Genomic DNA, 25,455 nt, shown 5'->3' with positions numbered 1-25,455 from the left:
AGGGCAAAGACTGACCAACACCTGGACTGTACATGGCACCTGAGGTGCCCAGTTTGGACCCAGAGCTCTAACAGAACCTTAAGGCAGTCAGAAAATCCAGCTTTTGTTCATGGTGGAAATGAGGCTTAGTTTGGAGAAGTATGGTTGCCTCTGTAGTGCAAAAGCATATCTAGGAAAGCTGGCTACAAAAGCATATTATCTTGCTCTAATAAACTCTGAAGTCATTCTTACCTCATAAACAGGGAGAAAGCTGAAGCTCTTGGTTAAGTAGCAACAGTCTGGTACAACTGCACAAATTATTGCTTACATTTGCTGCAATCTGTTTGTGTGTTAATACAGAGATTTACCAATTTAGTGGTTACATCTGGAAAAATGTTCATTATAATCATGCATGTAGCAGAGTGTATATTTCCGGTCTTCCTTTGCACACCTTCTATCCACACCTATGTTGGTGTTATTCTCCTGATCCTAAGAACCTAGAAACATCTTTTTTTTTTTTTCCTTTGTCTGTATTTAGGTAGGTATGTAGTGCTGCCTGATTTGTAAAGAGAACACTTGCCCTTAAGCACTGATTTTAAGGCTGGCTTACACAATCTGAAGAATGAAAATATTTCACTGAAAATCCTGACAGACCCTTAATTATAAAGCTAGACTAACACCCACAACATAAAAAAAGAAGCAACATCCATAATCATATTCTAAGTTGCATTTTTACAAGCGAGACAAAGAACAAGTGCTATTTGCTACTGAAGTAATTTTGCTTTGTAACAGAAATGTTTAATGATACTGTCTAGATCTTGAATCAAATGACAATTGCGTATTCAGCTGTTCTGTACACCCTGCATCAACACTAGAAAAAGGCAAGGCATGTTGCTTTGCTTATAGAATAATTTGAATAATAGAATGTATTTTTAAAGCATAGTGTTCATTTGAAACTGTCTGGGATAGCGCATACCAAGGGAGCCATTATTCTCCTGTCTGATTAGCCCTGTCGTGTTAGCAGAAATAGCAAGAAGCCTTTAGGATCTCACTGGGCCCTGAAGATTGCAGATGGTGATCCTGCAGCTGGCTGCAACTTATTCATGAGACAGATAAACCTGATACATAGCCATCTATCTGCCAGCATTACCATACGGCAGTTTTATAAAGGTGAAAAACGTACTGGAAGAAAAACATTTATAAATGAGTTTCTCGCTTACTACGGTCTTTCATTTATCCAGGGTGTTACAGAGTTCCCTGAACTTGGAACAGTTTGCATATCTGACTTCAAAAAGAGGTGCAGAATGGGGAGATTGGTTCTGGAGGACTTCTCAGCTGTCTCAAATAGAGGCCAGGTTACTTTGGATACGACCACAAGGACATTTGCAGAGCGTGGCAAATGAGCTTCACCTGCCCTTCAAGTTAACGGTGTGTTTCTGTTTTTTTATGTGTCTAACAAATTTCACCAGCACAAGGCGCTGTAGCCATATCCTGTGTGTTGTAAATACTGTCTTTTATACTGCTGGTAAATGCCAAAGCCCCACCACCAAAGTCAATGCGTGAATTCCCTTCATGCAGGAACAGCACTCTACACCTACCCATAGCACACAGGTATTGCTTAGGAGAAAGTAAGAATAGAGGGTGGGGATACAACTTTCCAAGACAGACAGAGAGGTTGCAATGGGCATTGCCTGCTAATCAAGGCACTTGGCTATCACCTGAGGTCTGGCTACTACCTGGAAAAATTTCTGTTAGAAATTACTTGAGAAGATACCTTCTCATCAAGTGCTGTGATCAGTGTGTCCACTGGACAAGCATGAAAAAAAGCCTGGTTAATTACATCCGTAAGTTAAATCTTCTTTGAATAAAAAAATCTATAAAAATATCCAACAATAGCAGTACTTAATACTAATTAGCTACTTTTGATATTGCTGATCTTAACATAGTATCCATGTCCTGCAACATAAAATGCAAGCCTGTCACGATTTTCATGCTTATGCATTTTCTTAACATTTAACCCCACTCTGTAGTGAAGAAATGCACCAGATATTTTGCCCAACCTCACATAAAGCAGTTGGGAACAGCATCCATGTTTCATCAGTCTTAATTCAGCTTCCAGTCCAGCCCTCCCCACTGCAGTTTCTTTAACAGCTCTCAAGTGTTTTAGAAGCCGGGCTATCAAAAAGATTAGTATGCTGTTCAGATCCTCCTGATTTTTCAGGGTTTTGTCAGCATTTGGGATAGCGATGCTTAAGGGCACCTCAAACATTCATTTACTGGACAGGTTTTAATTTGTAATTATTTATACTCCTCTTGATACGTGACGTCTAGGGAAGATTTAATTTCGGATGATGAATCTTTATTATTCATTTTAAAAAATACTGTTTTCCAATGCATTACCACTTGAAACACTGTCAGCGAACTCAGATGCTTGGTAGAGAATGCCCTCTGCTGTTAAAAACCAGTATTGCTGCTGTTGAGGAACATCACCAGCGACTCGTTCTTAAGGTATTGTTTTACAGCTACCATCTCGCTCCTCTTGCCAAGTAAAAGTAACCGTTCTTAGAAGAAAGTGCTTGCAGAATCTGGGCAGTCCTTATGCAGCAGCCTTGACATGGGCAGAACTATTAATTTCATTTTAAAGATATTATCTAACACGCTGCCTGTGTTTTCAGCTGTTGCTTTAGAGATACTGTGCTCTGGTATCATAACCAATTTTATTAATAGTGTGGTTTTACTGTGAGCTCCTTCATTCTTTTGGAGATCTGAGACAGATAAAGCTGGGACCTGTGATTCGTTCCTCTCCCATTTATGATGTGTCACTCCTGTTTCCTCATGTGACTCTCCCGTTTTTTTACCTGGTTCAAACCACTTTATCAGAGGAACTGTAGGAAAGGCTTTCTCTGAATTCAATTTAATGATACATTTTCTAGATACTGGGGAGCATAAGAGCTCTGGCCTGTAAAACAGCTGTATGAAAACGGCACTCCTGGTAGACTGACTACACCAAATAGCAGAATACAGCTCTGCTCTTCTAAAACACCCAGAAACTCATCCAGCATAAGTAATCCTAATTAAGGATGAAATAAGCCTTGCCTTTCCTGAATACTCAACCTCCCATCTTGTATCCCCAAGAAAACTCTAGCCCTGCTCCAAGGCTTCCCAACTCCACTGTGCTGTGTCTAAGAGGTGATTCTTCTAAAAAATTACAGGTCATTTTAAAATTAATTTTACTAATGAAAGAGCTATAAAACAGCTGAACATAGCGCATGCTAGGAAACTATCCTAAAAATAAATGTTTACGTGTTTTCACCTGCTACAGAGACAGCAGCACAGGATAAGTGGCATGGTTATTTTATACTTCAAGGCAATTCCTTGAAGTGCTGCCCCACAGATCTCTGCCTTACTCATGTATTTCCCCACTGTGACTTCACCCTTCACTATGAATTGCAGCTCATTTCAAGAACAGACTTTGAAATTTCTGAAGGTCTTCAATGATTGTCACTAGGTTACATTCAAACATCCCAGGGAGTTTGGAGAAGCAATGGATAGGAAAAAAAAAACATTCATTGGCTTACTATTGTTATGTAAACGAGGCAAAAAGCCTGCAGTATATGATCATTAATGGAATATGTAGTTCAGCTTCCTGTGACCAGCATCATTTGAGACTAGGAGTGATATCCCCCACTCATACACACAGTGCAATTCCTTTTTCTAATGAACTGCAGTACTTGCCACTACAAGATCAACCAGTTAATTACAGTAAATGTAAAACAAGCTTGATAAATTTTTAGTGAGGGGACAAGAAACAGCAAGTTTGAAATACAACTTTATTTTTTTAATCAATATGCAATCTACAAAACGTTATTACAAGATCATCAGCATGATCCGTTTACAGTTAAACTGACAAAAATAAAATTATATTTTCCATTAAGAATAACAGCTCTGCTTCAGAGTTATCAAAATTACAGCTAAGAATTACTAACTGCAGCAGTTAGTTACCGTGTTTAGTCAACAAAAAGACAAATAAATGTGAAATAGAGATGTGGACAGCAGTACTGCAGCTGAGAAGTCTGTCAAATAAAATAAATGCAACTAGAAGCAACGTGTGAAAGTACATTTTCAGATGTAGAGTTTTGGGCAATTTATATGGAGCATAAGGATGACCGTGGCTTGGCATCACATTCAATGGAGTGCACCACCACCCTCATTTCTAAGAGCTGCTGCCCAGGGGCAGCCAGAGCATCAGTCCCTGTCACTGCAAGGCTTCAGCTTTGACACCCAGTTACATCTCCTTTCGTCTCTTTTGTTGTCTCTTCTGGTTGGAATAAGCATGCGTTGCAGGTTGCTTATTGACCAGCATCAAGAATATTCTACAGTGTTTTCTTTTCCTGCCCATTACAACTATTCATTTCTTTTTCTTTTTGCCACTCCTTTATTCTCACAGACTTTGATGCAGATCCCATTTTGTCAGTTAAAAGACTTCCATCGACTTCAATGGGTGTTTTTGAATCCAAAATTATATCAAGTATTATCTACGGTAACACAACTAGTATAAGAAACATTAATGCAAAGACGTTTGTCAGTTTGAGCAAATGCAATACTTTGTAAATAAAGAAGATGCTTTAAAAATAGCTGTTCTCATTGATTTCCGTTTAAAATATAAAACTTCCCAAGCTCTGCTTCTCTTTTGGGAAGGAAACACAGGTACATCTAAATACTGCCCTGCAGTAAATTTTAGTGAAGTGTACGCATCTGAAGTGAGCAGAACAGTTGGAAGAATTTCAGTGAGTGCAGGTGCTAGCTGCAGGCAGCACGTACACACAAACCCTGCTTCCTTGCACCATGCCAGCGTACCTCATGGGCTATGAAAGCTCCAAGTCCCTCTGCCAGCTGGACACCGAGTACCTCGACATGTTATAGCAACTATTCCCACCCCAGAATACAGTTAGACAATTTACTGCCCAGATTTCTAAACAATAAAGACCAGTATGTTTACTTACCATCAGCTACTATAGCATTCATAGAAAATGATAGCCATTAAGTGTTAAACACTGAGAATATTTGTTCAACTGGTTATATTCAATGGTCTCAGAGCACGCAGAAGAAATATTAGAAAAAGGGAAGCCAGTGTTTCTGCTTTAGATTGTTGCAATAGAAAGGGGAGTTAGAATTTGATGGGGAGAATAAGGTCAACCCAAACTTTCTTTCATTGAACTGCCTTATATTTTTCAAGTGTTCTGACAGTAAGGCATACAATCACCTGTTTGAGACTGAAGAGGATAATTTTTCAGCCTTAGACTTGTGAAAACCATGAATGAAACACTAACTTTCTTTCATTCCATCTTCGTGGAATGGATTCCCTGTGTCCCTGATCCCATTGCTGCCAAAGCGAACACAGGCTGGCAAGCCTTAGACTGAAATTCACAATTGTGCCATGTGGATAAATGTATGGGACTGCTGAATCACAGCCTGAACCTCTGATAACCACCTGAGGCGAGCACTGAGTCAGCCATGGGAGCACAGGTGAAGGCAATTCAGCTGTGCTGCTGGAAGAGGTGGAGCCTGGCTGCACCTCTCCTAGACCCACATAAGAGCTGGCTGCCAATAAAAAGGGATAATATAAAGGTGACAAAATAGCATCACAGTCTTTTTGCGGCTTTGGCGGTGCAATACCCATAAAAGCCTGCTCCCAGGACTTACTACAGAATCTATTACCCATCTCATTCTCAGCTTCCAAACAGGGAGAAAAGTTTATCGTGGTGAACTACGTTCATATTACTTCTGTTTCCTCCGACTGGTAACTTCCTCAGTGCATATCCCACATTTTTCTACTTTGGCAGAATAACATTTATCTGTATTTTTACCGTCGTCACATAAGCAGTTACAAGCTGTAGAAAAATATAAAGTGAAACTTTGTGCATTACTGTATTTTTGTTCTCCAAACATGTCTGTTCCAAGTAAAGATTACTTTAGGAAAAAATAAAAACATGCTAAGAATATTTTTTCAATTTGTTGTATTTCTTTTCTTGGAGTGGGGATTACAGCCTGCATAAAATGATTAAGGGAACAATGGCTGTAAGGAAGTGGAGAAACTCTTCCTAAATTACAATGATAGGACATTAATACATTAATAAATTGTTAGTAGCTATTTGGTGAAGTAACACAGCTTCACTTCCCTTGTAATAGTCTATTCCTGCACTGTTTCCCTCCAGAAAGGCCTTCAGCCAGTAGCATGATGAAACCTCACTTCCCACATGTGGGAAGACATGTTCTCTGTCTGAGGCTCCTTCAAGCAGCAGTGCAGAAGCTCCTGCAGTTTCCAAAGCAATATCTGGACCCTGCATCCTAAAGGAACAATTGGTAGCAAGTCACCAATTTTTCAGTTTGTGAGCAAAGCCCTCTGCTGGTGTAAATTATCAGAGCTTCATCAAATGAAATGGAACTGGGCTGATTTATGCTGGCTGAGGATCTGCCCCCTCACTTGCTGCAGCAGAGGGAAAAAAAAAGTCTAATGCTGACACAGACAGAAGTGCTGGGAAGGAAATGCTCACTGCCACAGAAAAATGAGGAATATTACTGCAGGAGAACCTTTCCCATTTTACCAGTGAAATCACCCTGGTTCTAACTCATTAGTTGAAGCTCTCATAGAGAATAATATTACAATTTGTTCTGCTCACATAAATTGTGGAGAACAGAAATATGGAGGATGGAGCATTTCAAGCATCACTAAAAATTGTAATTGGTCCTGCTGGACTCTACACAGATGCTGGTCTGCATGTAAGAGCCCTGGCAGGTTTTATTGCTGAGTATTATATATCCAAGTGACTCAAACTCTTTGAGTAGTGCTGTTAGGTTTCAATGTGGAATATGAGATTGTTCCCAAGTCATAGATATGCAAAAAATATATATTGTGATCAGTCAAATAAGTGCTCATATCTTGCAAACCTTTATAAGCAGACCTTGTCCATCAGTTTTCCCATGACAGGAACATGACTTGAACACAAGCCAATAGAATGAGTGCTGATTTGCAGAATCAAACCCAAAAGCACTTAAAAATATATTCAGCGACTTCTTTTATGTGAAAGTAGGTCATTGCGCTGTTTCTAACAATAGAATTTCCTGTGTAAATACCCTACAGTGATGCCCGCTGCTCTCTTTCACTGCATCAAGCAGTTGCCAGCCTTATCTGGATCTTCTCCATCAAGCCGAATCCACTTCTTTTCAATTTCAACCTGTAGTCAGAAAACAAAAGGCAGGTAGAATTAGCAAACAACTGAAAGCATGATCTGCAGCAATGGCACAAATAAGACGTTTCCAGACCAACAGATTTCAAAACCACTGCTCCCAAAAATAGCTCACTGAGGAGAAACAAGGCTGCATTTACACTTCTGATCAAAGATGATGTTGAAAAACAGACATTGAATTATTTTTTAATGATTCCTTTGCTTGAAGCCATTATCTCAAGCAAATGAAAGGTTAGAATACCGTATGAAAAGAGTAGGGCAAAGGAAGGGAAAAAATTGGAAACGCAGAACTGAAGATACCTGGCAATGGTAAAAAGCTTTCTGAATCACGTGCTTCTGGGGCTGCACATCACTCTCGACGCCCAGTGACTTCACTTCTGTCCCTGAGGCACAGGTATCGTGAATGACGAACTGCACAGTGGCGAATGGATACCAGTCAGAAGGTATTTCCTGGTCTGATCCTAGCTCCAGTTTGTAGGACAGGCTGTGTGGATGATCTGCACCTTGAGAAAGAAGTAACAGACAAACAAACAGAAAAAAAAAGCACCAGTTAATTATCTTTTTCTTTGTTTCTAACGCGTGGTTAATCTGCTGGCAGGAGATCACAGCTCTATCTTTTATTAATGCAAAGCTATTTTGTTGTACATTATCCTATCAACTTTTGCTGCTCGGACATATGGAGGCACCTTACTCACTTTTTTCTCTTCAGCACACTTTTCACTGTAGTTCTACAAATTAATTTACATACATTTTGTTAGATCCTCCCAGCTTCTGATTAAGAAGAGAGTAGTAAAAATGACTGCTAAAATCAGACTACAAGGGAAGAATCTGTTTTCACTCAAAAATACATTTCTTACTTTATATCTCACAGAAAAATGAAAACTGGAAGACCCCAGCTTAGCCAAGACAGGGATGCCTCCCTATGCCCAACAACTGCATTTTCCAGAGCTTTCTGCTGTAGGAATTTCACTGGGACGTTGACTGCAAGAAATATAGCTATCTTACGTACCATCAGTTATTACTGGAGGTCTATGGTAGGCAGATAAGGGCACAGCTCAAACAAGATGTGGTGTGGCTGCCAGGATACAAGCTGCCTGCACGCCTTTTCTAGTTTTGCTTCTGCTATGGGAAAAGAACATTTCTACTTCTCCCCAGTGAAGACACTGCAGAAGCAACTGTCCTGTTGTAAAGTGGAAATGGTAAAAGAAACCATTTCTTTCACCCAGTACACAGGAACACCAGGGTGAAAGCTGAGATCGGCAGGACCACTGGGCAGGAAAGCAGTATAACATAATGAAAATAACCCTATCACATCCGCATCGTCAAATTCTTCAGGGCATAAAGAAGCAATTCTGCCTTTCCTTTCTTCTCCAGCATCAGAATAAACAACCAACTTCCATTTGGCTTCAGGCCAAGAAAAGCAAAGAAAGGATTGGTCGTATTTGGTAAAAGATGGGCTTCACACTGTACATTTGGCTTTTATCCATTATACTGACTGGCATCTCAAAGTTTAAGCAAAAAGAGTCTCGTTCTTTCTTCTACCTGTTCCAGCTATCAATTCTGCACCCAAATGAAGGAAATACTGAAGGCAGAAGTAACATACACCGAGCTTTCTCCATCCCATGGGAATCATCAACATAGCACTCCGTATGTAAAGGCCCAACAATGGCCTTTACAACAGCCAGCACTGATGAAGGGAAACCCAACGGAGCAGCACAGGTAGAAAAACCTCCTTGTAGACTTTTCAATCCACCTACAGCCCCAGTCAAGGCACAATGCTTCACATCCCCTGCACACTTAAGAAACAACGATCGCCCCCAGAGCTGCGGCCCATGACCAAAAGCAGCAGAGTTGTCATCTCCTTTTTGTGTGACAGGCAATTGCTCAGTTCACTTGTGCACAACCCAAGCTCAGAGTTGTCCATGCAGCCATAAGGCAAGGTTGTTATGGTTGTTAAGTAGGAGACACTGACTGTGACTTGTGCTAAATTTGGTGCTCCTCACATGTGTGAGACATCACTGACACCTATGAGTACACTATGGCACTACTTCACGGCACTAAAGAACGTTGATACCCAGTTTACATAAAGGTCTTAGGCAAAGAAATGCAATGCCAGGGGCATGCAGCACGTGGTTAAAGTCTCAGGACAAAAAGACATTACGCAAATAGACAAAATTGTAATTTCAGGTACTTTATTATAGAAATGAAGGAAGGAAGGAACACAGTCAGAAACAAGTATTCTAGCTCCTTGAGAAGGAAGCTGGAGGAAGACTAAATAACTGTGAGGAGATGACAGGTGACTTGTACACAGTGACAGGCAGGTCTGTCTCCCGCTGTGATGTGGGTCTTGTCCATGAATTCTGCTGGTAATGCCTTCCTGTTGCCAAGCACATTTCTCCTGCGCTAGCACTCTCTTGGTCCATAATCACTCTTTCAGTCTGCCCAGACACAACAAAGCAATCTGCTGTTGTGCTAAGCCTTTCCATTCTTCAATCTGCTCTTGTTCCAGCAGTAGTTCTGACAGCAGCACCAACAGTGAAGGAGACCAGAAGTAGCAGTCCATTCCAAAGCTAAATTGCTGGCTGCCAACTTGTATCTGGCACTGCAACCTACCTGAGCTGTCCTCCTCATGATTTCAAGGACCTGCTGAGTCGGGATGTGCTAACTGCTCAACAGCACAGGCATAGAATCCCAGGCAAAACAGCAGTGGCTGCAACACTAAGATGGCAGATCATGTTCTCTCTCAGCCTCTTGAGGCTATGGTTGATAACAATCTGAGGAGAAAGCGTTTGTCCAGCAGCATCTTTTTTGGAGTTCATTTATGATGGAAAGAAAAGAGCATACATCTAGGGCTTTTTGGAAATCAGTTTCTTCCTGGTGTGGGAGGGAGGCCTTTGAAGAAACAAGTAGTAATGGGAGTTGTCTGGAAAAGTCCTTTGTCTTCTGAGAATGGCAATCTGTGAAATAACCACTGCTTGAAATTTTTCTGGATGAATAAACGTCTCATGGTAGATATCCACATGATCTCAGATGAAGATATAAATGGGCTGTTCCTCTTGGAACTAGAGGATGCTAGAGGATCCTCTTTTAGACAAGGCGTAGTTATAGTTCAGATACCACACAGCACTTGAAAATACATCTAGGCTTCTATTCCAGGTAACACAGGCTGTGACAGGCAGAGTGCGCTTCATGTGATCTCGGTGCTGGTAGGTTCTGGGGCTCTTTCTTTCTGCTAGGTTGTAGCTGCAAAAGTAAAGATCACAGTTTTGGGATCTGGTTAAGGCTTCTGCCCCAAGTCCTCTAGAGCAGCATCCACTTTTCCCTTCTACTTACCCCCAAAACACAGGAATTTCCCCAACACCTACTGCAACAACATCAACGCCAGAGGTACTCACCGTTTGTAGACAAGTTCCTCTGCCTGCTGGTGGGCACTGATAGGAGCATCAGCTGTTGGACGTGAAGCGATCAACCAGCACAGCACTCAGAAGATGCTGAGCATTGCTTCAGTTTTCACCTACAATTTGCCAGTCCTCATCAGCTCTGCTCCATGAAACTGTTGTTTCCCAGCCTAGTACAACAGTGGAGTTAGAAGAAAGAGAGGCTGTGTGTACAAAACCTTTTTGCAAAAGAAACAGTAATGCTAAATAAACTAGTTGTTGGCCAGAAACAGAGAAAATGGCAAAAACAAGCAGGCACAGGGTAAGCCTGTAAAGTTGCCCAGTGGAATCTAAGAGAACATGTTATTCAGATGCTTGTCTAGCTGTGCAAAACACGTACTTTCAGGCATCATGGAGACATGGCCATCTGGCCTGCTGGAAACAAATCACTTCTGAAAAGTAACTGGATAATCTGGGGAGAAAAATGGAGCTTTTACTGGCTAACTTAGGGCAGAAATCCTGGGTCTGAGGTGATCAGACAACTTGTTACAAGTTTTTTGAACTAAAAGACCTAAATCCTATTTTACATCTGCCAATCTGGTTCTTATGTCCAAAAAATATTCCAAACTATTGCTCCAATCCTCTGAAAAATAACAAACAAAAACAAACAGACGACTGTCCATGAAATGAGATTCAAGCTGTCATCTGGCATTCAGACAGTGCTTCACAGGCTATTATTAATGTAACTTTGCTGCCTTTACTCATGCTACTTAGCACCCAGTCACCCGAGGTAGCATTCAAGCAACCTTGATCTGAGAAAGGCTCATGAATTCAGACAATTCAGGCCATACCAAGGTTCCAAAGAAGACTGGCATTGCAGGAAATACCACAGGCAGAAATTTACATAGCAAGAGATTAAAACACAGCAATTGCAAGTGTAGTGTCTCCCAGGCTCCCCAGGCAACACATGTACATGGCTCCTCCAGTGCAAAGACCAGCCCCGGCGCTGTGCTGAAATCACATTTCTGTATACAAAGTCCTGCTTTCACAGACAGCAGATTCACTCAATATGCAGCAACTTAATTGGATTAACCTTTCCAAGGCCATGGCTTTTTAACCTTTTGTCAATCTCTGCTAACACTCGGGCTCCCAACTCTCCATTTATACATCTAAATAAGCACAGGCAGCTTTAAAAATCTGCGGTATCTCAGAGCTGACATAGCGTTCACTTCACCAGCAGTTCTCCACAGAAGCAATTTAGTAGAACCCAGTGAATACTAACGCATTTCAATGTCTATAAATGGAATTACAACATGACTGCAAGCAATCTTTCCCTCTCCCTTCCCCCCTCCCTGCCCCGACCTTTTTTAAGCCTTGAACAAAAGCTTTTTGAAAGCAAAAACCTCGGCATATTTTTTCTTGCTGCAATAAACACATCAGGAATGTTTACATATTTCTATTAGTTCGATTGCCTCAAGATTTTTGGCACACCTTGGGACAGTTCTATTTTTAAAGTCTTCATTGTGTACAGAATACTTGATAATAAGCTTTAAAATTTGACTGGGCAGAACTACTGCTGAAATGTTTTCTCAAACACATGAGCATTCCAAGAATACAGATGATTTTGCAGATCTCAGCCAGAGGAATTATTCAGATGTCCAAGGCTTAAAGTACTCCTGAAAAACAACGTAAAGCTGTAGGATGTCACAGAAAGAAGGCTCTTGTTTTCAAACACCAGAAATCTGAGGTTAATTGTGCACATCTAATCTTAAGGTGAACGAACTGCAGGGAATTAAAGACTTAAGAAAACTCATAATCTTCTTTAAAACTGCCTGACTAAAGCTGCTGACTTGATTTTGCAGAAGCTAACACTAAAGGAGTATCAAAAGGAATACTGAAGGAATATTAAAAGTGACCCACAAAGATAGTCCTGTAAGTCTTGAGAAAACATCCCCCACCCCATTTTTGGTGCTGCACAGAGCCAAGGGTTGGACTCGATGATCCTTATGGGTCCTTTCCAACTCAGGATATTCTGTGATTCTATGGTCACTTCCTCTCCAAGCAGTCATTCTGCTGTGGTGGAATCAGGACAAATCATATGGCATCGGCCACAGGTCAGGGCAAAGGAAGAGGAAGAAGTGAGATGGTGTTAACACAGTGTCCTTTCTGGATTTGACCCCTGAAGCATTTGTGTCCTCCCTCCCACTGTTTAGATCAGTAGAAATGGAAAGGCAAAATTGCTTGAGGTTCAGAAGACCTGAATGCCTAAACATGTACAACACAAAAGGCACCAGGCAACACAATGTCATCAGATTAAACTACTAGTTCTAGTCTGCCAGCAGCCACACAACACTTCATGCTCACAGCCACCACATCAGCGTGTTGATGCAGGATGCTTTGGAATGGTATTGTAGCACTAAAAGCAATCAAGTTCATCTACAGACTGAGGATACTACTCTTATTTCATTTGCTCCCGCTTCAGTTCTTCTGTTGATGAGATATTACAGTCACATAGTAACAATCAGAAGTATTCAAATATAGAACTGTAAATTGAAAAAAAAACACACAATTAAGCAACTAAGCAGACTGAACATAATTTACAGTTAGTTAAAATGGAGAAAAAAGTAATCCACTGTAGCATCTTTGCCTTTACTTTTTTTTTTTTTCTAATTGCTTTGAATATGAAGTCTTGCCTGCTTACACATCTAATTGTCAGGTGATCATGTCAAATTAGTACTAGCATACCTGAAACCAGGTATTTCAAAGACTAAACCTTCTCTGAATGTTTTAAAGAGGTAATTAGTCCAGACAGTTAGGATATTACAAGACTAGCCCAATACTATACATATATCCCCTTTTAGAAAGTACAGATTTTGCCCAAAGTTGAGGTAATTGCTTTAATAATCTTACAGATTCCCAAAGTCTCAAATACATATAAATACCTATCCAAGGAAAGTGCCTTCACTCGACAGAGCTTAAAGCAGAACAACACACTCCTCAAGAGTTTGAATACCTTTAGACAATGAGTACTTAAGCCTAGCAATCTCATAATATCATAGAATGGCCTGGGTTGAAAAGGAGCACAATGATCATCCAGTGCCAACCCCCCACCAGACCAGGCTGCCCAGAGCCACATCCAGCCTGGCCTTGAATGCCTGCAGGGATGGGGCATCCACAGCCTCCTTGGGCAGCCTGTTCCAGTGCATCACCACCCTCTGTGTGGAAAAACTTCCTCCTAATATCTAACCTAAACCTCCCCTGTCTCAGTTTAAAACCATCCCCCCTTGTCCTATGTTTATACGCTCCCTTCAAGCATTGGAAGGCCACAATGAGGTCTCCCCAGAGCCTTCTCTTCTCCAAGCTAAACAAGCCCAGTTCCCTCAACCTTTCCTCACAGGAAAATATATTCCTCTGTCGTCAATATGACAAAAAACAGGAATTTAAAAACCATATATTTCTATGTTCTTGTGTCTCTAAATTATACTTTTTTTTGCAATTAAAGGGAGCCAACTATTTTACTTAGTGAAATATCAACAATTCCCATGTCCATGACTATAAATCTAGCTGTCCCTATTGCTGCAAGTATCTACTGAGGTATCACCATCAGAGAGCAACCAGAATGAAGTGGGAGGCATTCTCTGGCAGTGCAGCTATTGCCACAAACTCCAGGCTTGAGGTTTACTCAAAATGATGAGATCCACTTTCATGCTACTGTAACCTTATAATTACTGACTCCACTGAATTGGGAAAATGCCCTTAAATAAAAAAATTATGCAGACAAGTGTAAGAGCAATGCAAAAACCCTGAGAAGACGTGCACCCAAGCCCATCAATTTATAGAGCAAATTATTTACTTGAGTTTTTATCTGGAAGCCTGTCTATCTTCCACACAACAGCCCTGTAGGCACTCTCATATTTTGCCGTTCCAATTGAGACTTGTATTACAGGATCAGATTCGATCTCATGTAAAGAACCAAGGCACGTTCTTCTATTCATTTTTGCTTTTAGGGACTTCTGTCTTTGCAAGTTCATGGTCCAAAGTGCTTTGACCCACTGTGCAGGTACTGGAAAGTGTATCATAACATTTTCACAGCATTTCACAGAGGGCAACCGTGTTGAGATCAGAGCAGTTGAAGACATATTTATAAAGGCTTGAAGTTCTACATATGCCCCCTGAACTACTACCATTGCCTTCAGAGAAAATGGAAGGTCTTCTCCATGATACTGTGTCCTGAAGCGCATTAGCTCCAGCCTGCAGGCATCAGGGGGTGTAAACTTGATAATTCGCAATTGCTCAAATTCCTGTATTTTGACGCAGTTGTGGAAATGGCAATCAAGAATATTGATCCATTTCTTCTCCACCTCCTTCTCAAAGTAACGCTCATCCCTCTTCTGGAGTTCCAGGTCATTTAGAGTTAGAAAGCAGTCCGTACCTCCATTCACAAAACACAAACAATAAACATGTGTGATAACAGCACTTTCTGCAAGCTTTCCTTCTCCTTTAGTGACTTTTCCCCAAAAGTTGTCCACTATTTCCAGAGTCATTTCTTGCTCTTCATAATTTCTCCTTTGTTTAGAAGTAGTAGGAAGCTTCACAAGCTCTTCCTCAACTGTTACAAGGAAATCAGTGAAGTCATTATAATCTGTGGTTCCCAGCTTTAGCATTTGCTCAACCTCTGGCTCATGGATCACTTCTACCTTCGGATGATACCTTCTTTTCTCTGTATAAGATACACACTCAATCTTCACGGTGTGAATTTTTCCTGAAACATTATAGCTCTCTAATTTGGGTTCAGATAGCTTACAGTGCGGCTGAAGCTGGAATTCTTTGAAAGGCTTTTCGAGTCCTTTTTCATAGTACATCTGTAATATTCCTCCAGCTAGGACCCTAAGGTAAATAGGGCCCCACTGCCGAGATGACATCATATTCTTCTTTTCAGGAATCCTCAGCATGAACGGCCATCCATCAGCTTTCCGGCTCCTGAACAGGCTGTGAGGAACAGCTGGGGGATCTTTGTGCCATTCATGAGAACCGGAGATGGGCAGAGCTCCCACAGCATCAGAGCCATCAGTTTGCAGGTGTTCAAGCCTCTCACAGATGTAGCTGAAGGAGCCCTGGTTAAGGCTCTTCTGATCATGGCAAACCTCTTTTTCTTTAGAATGACAAGTGCCCTTATCAAGTACTTTATCCTTCCCGTACACATTAATGTTAGCTGGAGATGTGCTGAGCGAGCATCCTTCCTTCCAAAAGGGACTGGAGAAACCACAGTCGGTCTGGAAGTATGGGAACTGTCCTGCTGCTGATGACTCTTCTGACTTGTCACAGCTCCCTTGCAGACCAGTGATTCCTTCATCTACTGATTTGGAGAATGAAGTCTTAACTGAACCATCATTAGTCAAAAGAAGGCTGCTGGGTTTCTGCAAGGCTAGGGAAGAGCAAACCCCAGGTGATGGAGGGTTAGCATTTGGTGGCCATTCAGGAATAGGATAAAGGACATGAATCCCGTGCTTCTGGATGCCTGGGTATTCTCTGGTAGGTGTAGTAAGTGGAGAGTTACTGGGTGGGCCAGGACTCAGGTAGAAGTCGACAACAGGAGATGAGAGTGGAGTGCTACCTGTAGAAGATGATCGACTTGAAGATTCATGCACAGTAGAGAGATTGAGTTTCAGTCCATTTGCTTTACAACTGCTCTGATTATGAACCAGTTTCTGAGGTGACTGGAAGAGTGGCTCATCATCAAAGGTAACCCAGTTGGCTGGATTTGTGGAACACATCTTGTAGGAGAAATCTGAAGCACTCACAGATATATCACCGACAAACCATCTATGAAGAAACAACAGACATAATCTGAAATCAATTCTCTTGAGAGAAAAAAAATGCAAGAAACCCAACCCTTGCAATACTCAAACCACACAAAGCCTAAAAATCACATGCAGTTTACAAGCCATATAGAATCATTAAGTGGTTGGGGTTGGAAGGGACCTTTTAGACCATCCAGTCACAAACCCTCTGCTGTTGGCAGGAACACTTCCCACTAGATCAGACTGCCCAAAGTCCCATCCGGCCTGGCCTCAAACACCTCCAGGGATGGAGCAAACACAACTTCTCCAGGCAGTGCATCACCACCCTCATAAAGAATTTCTTCCTTTCATCCAATCTAGACATATCTTCTTTTAGTTTAAAATCATTGCCTAATTAACGTATTTTGTGTATTACATGTTTCTGCTCTTGTCATAGACAGTATGATATCCCATGGGTGTCAAGGACCATATAAAAACAATATTTTCTACCGTACAGCTTAGCTGCATAATACAGAGATTTTTCTATACTGTGCCTCTGCTTCAAATGAGGTGCACTCAGAATGGTGCAGCTGTCTCCAAGAACAAATCTGGTGCTACACTGAGCTGAAAAGGCGCACATATTACTGCAATCATGCTAAAACCAGTCCACCAACTTAACTCATGCAACGAACAGCCACTGCAAGGCAGACACTCTCACTGTGTTACAGGCACAGGTGACAGCATCCATATGAGCATCTGCAGGCGAGAGGCCACAGAGAGGATGCTGCCAACATCAGAACCAACCCGTGGTTCGCAGCCTGCTCCGTGCTCATACCTGAGCTGCCTCCTGGATCTGGGCAGTTATCAGTTCACTTTTTGCACCTCTGGACTCACACCCTTAGAGATCACGTGTCACAGTGAAGATAGAGAAGGGAGGTAGAAATGCTCAAGAAAGAGCTAGCCGTAAGAGAGCCCTTGTGAGACCTCACCTGTAGCACAGTGTCCAGGCCTGAGGCCCCCAGCACAATGAAGATGAGGAGTTGTTGGAGTGGCTCCAGAGGAGGGCCACAAAGATGTTCAGAGGGCTGAAGCACCTCTCCTATGAAGAAAGGCTGAGAAAGCTGGGCTTGTTCTGCCTGGAGAAGAGAATGCTTTAGGGAGACCTCACTGCATCCAGAGGGGCTTATGAAAAGGAGGAGACTAATGTTCTATATGGTTTGGTAATGAAAAGACAAGGTGGAATGGTTTTAAATTAAAAGAGGGGAAACTCAGGTTAGACCTTGGGGAAAATTTTACACTCAGAAGGTGGTGGCACTGCTGCCCTGGCAGCACTGCTGCCCAGAGCTGTGGTGCCCCATCCCTGGAGGTGCCCAAGGCCAGGTTGGATGGGCCCTGGGCAGCCTGAGCTGGTGGGGGGCAGCCCTGCCCACAGAGGTTGGGGCTGGGTGGGCTGTGGGGTCCCTTCAACCTGAGCCATTCTGTGATTCCATGATGATAGGAACACAATACACCTCTGCTGAAGTGCAGACTAAAAGCCTTCAGCAGAGACGCGATGCTGCCAGTCAAGGCCAAGTAAGTAACAACATATGCTATGTACTGAATTGGCAGGCGTCCTGGAAAAAGCACCAGGCTTCAAATCAATTAATAAAACCACACTTCATCAAACACATTAACTTTGGTAAAGTGCACAGCTAGATGTCCTCTAAGCAGGACTGTAACCAGTATTTACTGGCTATTAATTATGCTTGCCTTTGCTGTTTCAAATAATTCACTGAAATATAAACTCATTGTAGGAGGCGTCATCCCCAAAGTTCTTCCTCCCCACTGCTCCTGACTTGATGCAGAAGTAAGAAATAAATTGCTGATGACTGCAAAGGAATCCACTACAATGAAGCACCACAGGGCCTATATAAACACTGTTCATTTGAGAAACATACTCTTATTGTGTCAGAATGCATTCACATTTGCCTGAAGGCACAAGGAAGGCAGAGTTCATTTACACCAAGCCACCTGCACACGCATTACTCTGTTAATTACGCTTAGATAACGATGGCTTAGAGCCATTCTCCTTCATGTACAAACAGACTATTTTCTAACTGCAAGGCAAGGATGTGTGCATATAAGCATGTAACCACAAAAGCCATTCCTCATCTGTAGCATTTGGAGAATAGTCTGTTTCTAAAGACAACAAACTTCAGCCAAGTTAAATCTTACGCTACAAGTCATTATTGCTTAAAATCTCTCCCTTATTTCTTGGCTAGTTAATAGCCTTGAAGAAATCAAACTGTGACATGAAGCACTCAATCTACTGCTGAACAAATACATGCTTGGCACGGAGACACTCTGGGCCTTCATTATTTTTCTGACCTCTTGACTTTTTTGTTCAGTAAAAATATTTACGCTATGCCAGTTATTTTATAAGCATTCTCCTGTCCACAGATAGAGAGGGGGAGGAAAAGAGCAAACAAGTTACAAATGGCTTTCATAGCTCAGACACACAGCTACTACTGTATCCTTCACCCACTCCACCCCTTCATCAAAGTCAAGGGGAAGGAAAATCACAGCTTGTTGCTCTCTAGTTTGGTCGTCACTTTCTCTCCTGTTTCACGCTCCCCTCCTCTGTCCCTTCTGTGGTATTAACGACTGTTTCTACGCAGAGCAAGCTTCAATGCTTTCAGCCTTGCTCCATCTGCATCTGGCATTTACAAAAAGCAAGCGACTGCCAGAGAGAGAAGAGCACAGCTGACAGCAAGCTCTCCTTGCTGCACGGGCTCTGGGAGAGATGCGCAGGCACAGCCTGACGGAAATGACGGCGAGCTCAGCAGGCTGCCAAACCCAGCCTTGCCTCCCACTGCAATGTGCTGGGGGGCAAACCACCAACTACTAAAGCTGCGTGAACAGAAAAGACAAGATTAAGTGGAAACATAAGCAAAGACGAATGCAGTTTACAGGAAAAAAAACATGCGTTTTGCAACCTAATTCCTTCTCACACGACAAATGAAGTTTTTCAGTGCCCTGTAATATTTCCAGATGTTGAGCTATTTCTTTTTCCCAGCTCCTGGTGCTACTCAGACTTTGTAAAATGTGATGTTGCAGATTACTGAGCGTGTTTCTTCCCGTTAGAAAATGCACTCATACAGTTGTTTGGAGCATACCTGCCAAAAATTTAACTTCAGTCACTGCACGTCTGTGAGGAAAATACTCGGGTAGATGGAACTCTCCTCTGCACTGACATCATTCACATTCCTCTCAAAGACTGCAGCTTTCACCTTTTATTACTTTCTCAGAACCAAAAAAAAAAAAAAAAAAAAGGAACACTGTAAAAGAAAACAAACAAAAACCCCAACACATGCACAAGAAGCAAATGTTTCAGTAGAATCAGAATGGCCTGGGTTGAAAAGGACCACAGTGCTCATCCAGTTCCAACCCCCCGCTATGTGCAGGGTTGCCAATCACCAGACCAGGCTGCCCAGAGCCACATCCAGCCTGGCCTTGAATGCCTGCAGGGATGGACATCCACAGCCTCCTTGGGCAACCTGTTCCAGTGCATCACCACCCTCTGTGTGGAAAAACTTCCTCCTAATATCTAACCTAAACCTCCCCTGTCTCAGTTTAAAACCATCCCCCCTTGTCCTATGTTTATACGCTCCCTTCAAGCATTGGAAGGCCACAATGAGGTCTCCCCAGAGCCTTCTCTTCTCCAAGCTAAACAAGCCCAGTTCCCTCAACCTTTCCTCATAGAAGAGGTGCTCCAGCCCTCTGAGCATCTTAGTGCTCCTCCTCTGGACACACTCCAAGATATAGATAGCAGTTCCACTGCTACTGCTCCCTGATCGCCACAACCACCACAAGGAGTGGAGAAAAAAAAATCCAAACAGGTCCTTAAGGGCTATTTTTGTGATGTCATGCTAATACGATGACATGCACCCTCTCCACTGTCACAGGTAGCACCATCCACCAAGCACTTAAACAGCCTTCACAGGCTTACCTACTTTATGCAGTTTGTTCTCTGATGCTGTTACAATAAGTTAATCTTGCCTCTCCAGTTCTAAAAAGTCCTTCAAATTCCTTCTTAAGAATTAGGGCATTCTTCCTTTAAAAGGCAGTAGAGTCAGGATGCAAAACAGATTTGTCTGGGCTCCAAAAAGCTCCCCTGGGATGCATGCAAGCATAACCCAAGCACTTTAGGTTACAGGAAAACAACATGAGACACCATTGATCTCTATGACCACGCATGCTATGCAGCCCATAACATCTGAATTACATGCACGTGTAGCATCTCATTCAGATATGTGACAGGAAATGCCCTTTTTAGAATACTAGGATTACAAACAAAGCAGCCAGCTGAAATGACAGTTGATCCTAAATTAGACTCCAGCAAACCCAAAAGCTGAAACTCATTTCAGCTCATCCCATTCTGTCCAAAATCATTCCTGCTGTTTATCAGATGAACTCAGTCTCTCAGCATCTAACAAAGGTTGCAGCTTAATTTCTTCATTTTATTACCTCAAGGACGTAAGGAAGAGGATCCCTGTACCAATATTGTGAGATTTCACAGGCTGTAGCTATTACCAAGTCCTTTACTGCTTCTAAAATCTCAGATCAAGTTTGCAGCCAAAACACTGCTCAACTCCCGCAATCCGCTGCTGCAGTGCAAGCATAAAACTTGCTTGCTGCAAGGGGCAACTCAAAGCATTGGCTTTGGTATGTTTCATCCTTGTTCCTCAGCCAGCTGAGGTCAGCAACCTCGACCAGCTGTGTCTGCACTGCCCTGATGGACTATGACCCCCCATCCATTAGCACATGGAAATTACATTTCCAGGAACATCTTCATCCACTCTTTGCATGCTAACTGGAAATATAACACAAAACTCTCCTAGTAAGCACTGTCCCATAACACCATATGAGTTTGTTGTACAAATATGTAGACAGTTCTTAAAGCATTTTGCCATCAAGTGTAATGGCTTCACGGGGAGGTACAAATTCTCTGCAAATTAAGCAATAACACACATATGATATATAAAGTGCCCTAAACATTCTTGTAACAGCTAACGAAAATATGGCAATTTTATCTCTGAACTTTATAGCCATCTTCCTTGTATTGCTGTTTGTTTATCACATAACTACACTGAAAAGAAAAAAAAAAGACAACCAAAACTTGAAGAACAGCTTCTATGTAAAGCATAGGTTGATTTACGCTGATTTGCCTCAAGTTCTGTTGTAAGACTGCATATAGCTGCACTTTTATTTAACTCTGCTCCACATTTCCAAGACATAAAAACATCTTCAACCTATGCTGCAGCAAACACAAGCAAATGGCAAAGCTGACTGGGAACAGGAATTTCTTGGCTTTTGTTTGTGTTTTGGACATACACATGGAGTCTCCTGCTGCATTACTCGTGCGCTAACTTCTCAAAAACAAGTTGCTGCTGTAAGGGTCAGCAATACTTCAAAGCATGACAGGAACTGGCGCTTGCATTGCTGGCTCTGCAGGGCACGGGCACAGCTGGGAGAAGCTGTCAGGGTGGAATTCCCTGCTCCCAGCCCCAGCAGTGCATCCTCACATCCTCAGCATGAGGCAGGAGCAGCTCGCTCCATCCCAAGTCATGCACAGTTTATGGATACAGCAGCTGATATCACACCCACAGGTGTGAAAAAAATTAACACTCTCAATGGCATCAGCACACTACAGCTCCAGCAGAGCTTATGCTTGCCATGGGAATAAAGCAAACCTCACAGCTGGATACGGTCTGTGCTGGGGGAAAAAAATAAGGTAGCAAACATATAAACACTGCAGCAAGCATGCGGTAATAGGCTACCGTGTCATTAAAATGTCATGTTTGTTTACTAGCCCAAATGCTTTGTCCCTGGAGAGTGCCCAGAGCTGAGGACAAACACTAGAGTGCTGCAGAGCAAAACACCCACTTCTCTGCACAGCCAGACAGGGATGGCCTATCTTGTTCTGTATATACTAGAAGTCCAGCTGGAAGGGACCTTCAGAGATCATCTCCTCCCACTGCCCAGCCATCTCAGGGCCAGCCAGAAGTCACAGCACTCAATGAGGGCATTGTCCAAATGCCTCCCGAACACTGACAGCCACAGGGCACCTGCTGCCTTGCTATGCTGCCCTTTCCAGTGTCTGACCACCCTCAAGGTGAAGAAGGTTTCCCAGTGCCCACTCTGACCCTGCCCTGGCACAGCTCTGTGCTGTTTCCTCCTGCCTTTGGTTCCCAGGAGCAGAGCCTCCCACTGCCCTCTGCTCCCCCTTCTCAGGAAGCGGTTGTATGGCAATTCAGCACTGCTACCCCAAACCATTCCCATCTTTGCCATGGAGTAACCACACCAACCTTCACTGGTAGGTGCTGGAAATGAGCTTCCCATGCCTGGATCCATTCCACCAGCCCTTCCCTAGCACTTGCATACCAACTAATTGCAAAAACTGCCTCGAAAAGACAACAAAACCACACGTGTGACTGGTCCTGCTTAGGCAGAGCTCCCTGTGTGGCACACCATGCTCCGGCCCTCAGCTCATGTGCATGTTGTCATGGACAGGATGCCACAGTCAGCATGGAATGGAAAAGCTAATTTCAGGGCCTCTTTCCACCAACATTACATATCATACTGTGCGCTGGGGGGAGAGGTGGGAGACACGTTCTGACAGTTTTGCATCATTATTTAAAGCCTCGCCATGCTGGGGTGGCCTATAGGCAGCACTGGCCCCCTTCCTCAAAAGCAGCACAGCACAGCCAGCAGAGCCCTCTGACACAGCAGCACTGCTGGCAGAGCCACCATCTGCAAACACTGCACCTCTCCCTGTCACAGGGCTTGGGGACTCACACCAACACAACTCCATTGTGTTATTGGCCCATGGCGTCGGAGGTGAACGTTGCCGAGACTGCAGCAGAGATTGAACCTTCCTTCCCACATCTCTCTGCACTTATTGCTGTGGGACAGACGGCAGCAGAGGAGCAATCTGACACTGTGGCATCTGACATACAAGTGCGGATGGAGCAAAAAAACCGAATTGCTCCATGCAGAAAAAATGGCACCCACTGACATTCATGGATGCTTGCTGAAAGTTTATGGAGACCCAACAAGTGAGGCTGTGGGTGGTGTTTCAGCAGTGGCAACAGCAATTACCTCCACTGGTGCAGATTTGCACAGGTGTAGCATGCAGGCTCTTGTTTATCGCTGGCAAAAATGCAGAGCTAATGGCAGTGACTATGTTGGAAAATAGTGTTTTGTAGCTGAGAATTTGCTCTATCAAAAAGTGTTCCGGCAGCCTTTGTAGTTTACATGGAAATAAATAGGAGGCATTACTTTCAGAGCAACCCACGTGCAATTCCTATCTCAGTCATATAGGAATCCTCATCCAGATACCTCTCCAGAAGCTCCTCTGGGATGGACATGAGAACAGCCCAACTCCCTGAAGCAAAATACTTCAGCTCTCACTCAACATCAATCAGAACCATGAGGCAAAGATGGGAAACAAGAGCAGCTGTGCCCTCCGGCACCACCCGCTGCGCTGCCGTGTCAGAGGTGACATCCACACACACAAACACGGCCTTCATTTGCCTCAATTAGAGATCTGGACACGGGTAGCAATGCGAGCAAGCTGCCCCATTACACTTACACACATCCCATTGTTTTCCCGAGTGAGAGAAAATAACTTTGTGCGGAAGGAGGGAGGAAGGAGGACAAGCAGACCCGAGCGCGGAGCCAGGCCCCAACACGGCTTCTGATCAGAGCAAAGCCCAGCACGGCTGCTTTTGTTTCTCTCTCTGTTACGGACGTAGGAGAACCGCGGCCTCCAAACATGGACCACGGAGCCGGCAGGGAGATGAGCGGTCCCGATGTAAGATCCCGCAGCCATCGCCTCGCTCCTGCAACGAGCGGCTCCGAGTGCCCCGCGGCGAGGAGAGAACGTCCCAACGCAGCAGAGTTTAACGCAACCGGCTGCGCTGCTAGAAACCGCGAGAGAGCCTCCAGGAATTCATCCCGCTTCCGTGCGGTACGAAAACAAACCGAGAGCCCAAACTAAGGCAGAATGAGCCCCCGCCGTCCGGCGCAACGCCCGACCCAAACGCAGCCCCGCGGCCGCTCCCGACGGCGGCTCGGCGCTCCCGGCACCCCCAGCCGCGTCCCTTCGCACCGCTTCGCCGCCAACAAACGCTTACGGGCGGAAAAACAGAGCCAAATGTTTTTCAACTCGCCCAAAACAAGAATCCCACCCACCGGCTCGCCCTTGAGCCCCCAGCTGCACTTTCCCGAACACCAAACTCCGCTTTCGGAACAGACGCTACTGCCCAGCCCCGACTGCCCGCGCCCCGCTGTCCGCCCCATCCCGGCATCGCTCCAGCGGCCCCGGGAGCAACTCCTTACCCGCTACTCCGGGAGGGAGACGCCGCCGGCAGCAGACGCGGCAGCAGCGGCCGGCACCGGCCGGGCAGGAGGCGCTGTCGCCCCGCAGGCGGGGCCAGGATCCGCCTCGCAGCCCCGCCCCGGCACGGCTCGGGTGGGGCGGGGTCGGGTCGGGTCGGGTCGGCTGGAATTGGGGTGGCTTCGATAGGGAAGGTTGGACCGGCATGGGGTGGCATGGCACGGCATGGGGTGGCATGGCACGGCTCGGCAAAGTTCTGCTTGACACAGCACGGCGCAGTTCGGCACAGCGCGGCTCGGCTCAGCCCAGCATGGCACAGCAGCGTTTGGCACCGTTCAGCATGGCTAGGTATGGTTCAGCACAGCTCAGCAAGGTTTGGCTCGACATAGCACGGCACGGTTTGGCATGGCTCTTAGCTGCACAGCTCAGCGTGGTTTAGCATGGCTCAGCACTGCTCGGCACAGTTAGACGCATTTTGGCATGGCTCAGCGTGGATTCGCACAACTCGGCTTGGCCCAGCAGGGCTCAGTTTGGTTTAGCACAGCTCAGCTTGTGGTGACCTAGCACAGGTCAGCTCAGCACAGCACATCTCAGGCTGACCTGGCAGGGCTCAGGTCAGGATGGGATGTTTCAGCCTGGCACAGAGCAGGAACTGGAATGGACTCAAAATCGGAGGTGAACTGAGAAGTGGA

General features: G+C 44.1%; 1 protein-coding gene across 1 annotated transcript; it reads right to left on the bottom strand.

The window, feature by feature from the left end:
• Positions 1-7,139: 7,139 nt before the first annotated feature.
• Positions 7,140-24,736, bottom strand: STON1 (stonin 1; the record flags this gene model as incomplete). The annotated part of the gene is made up of 4 exons (XM_079550007.1): positions 24,619-24,736; positions 14,457-16,426; positions 7,527-7,729; positions 7,140-7,214 (listed from the first exon to the last, which is right to left on the bottom strand). The coding sequence occupies exons 1-4, from the start codon at positions 24,732-24,734 to the stop codon at positions 7,140-7,142; spliced, it is 2,364 nt and encodes a 787-aa protein (XP_079406133.1). The 5' UTR covers positions 24,735-24,736.
• Between the last annotated feature and the right edge of the window lie 719 nt (positions 24,737-25,455).

Source organism: Tetrao urogallus (genome assembly GCF_951394365.1).
Source record: "Tetrao urogallus genome assembly, chromosome: 2".
NCBI classification, from domain to species: Eukaryota; Metazoa; Chordata; class Aves; order Galliformes; family Phasianidae; genus Tetrao; species Tetrao urogallus.
This window is presented reverse-complemented; position numbering and strand designations above follow the sequence as displayed.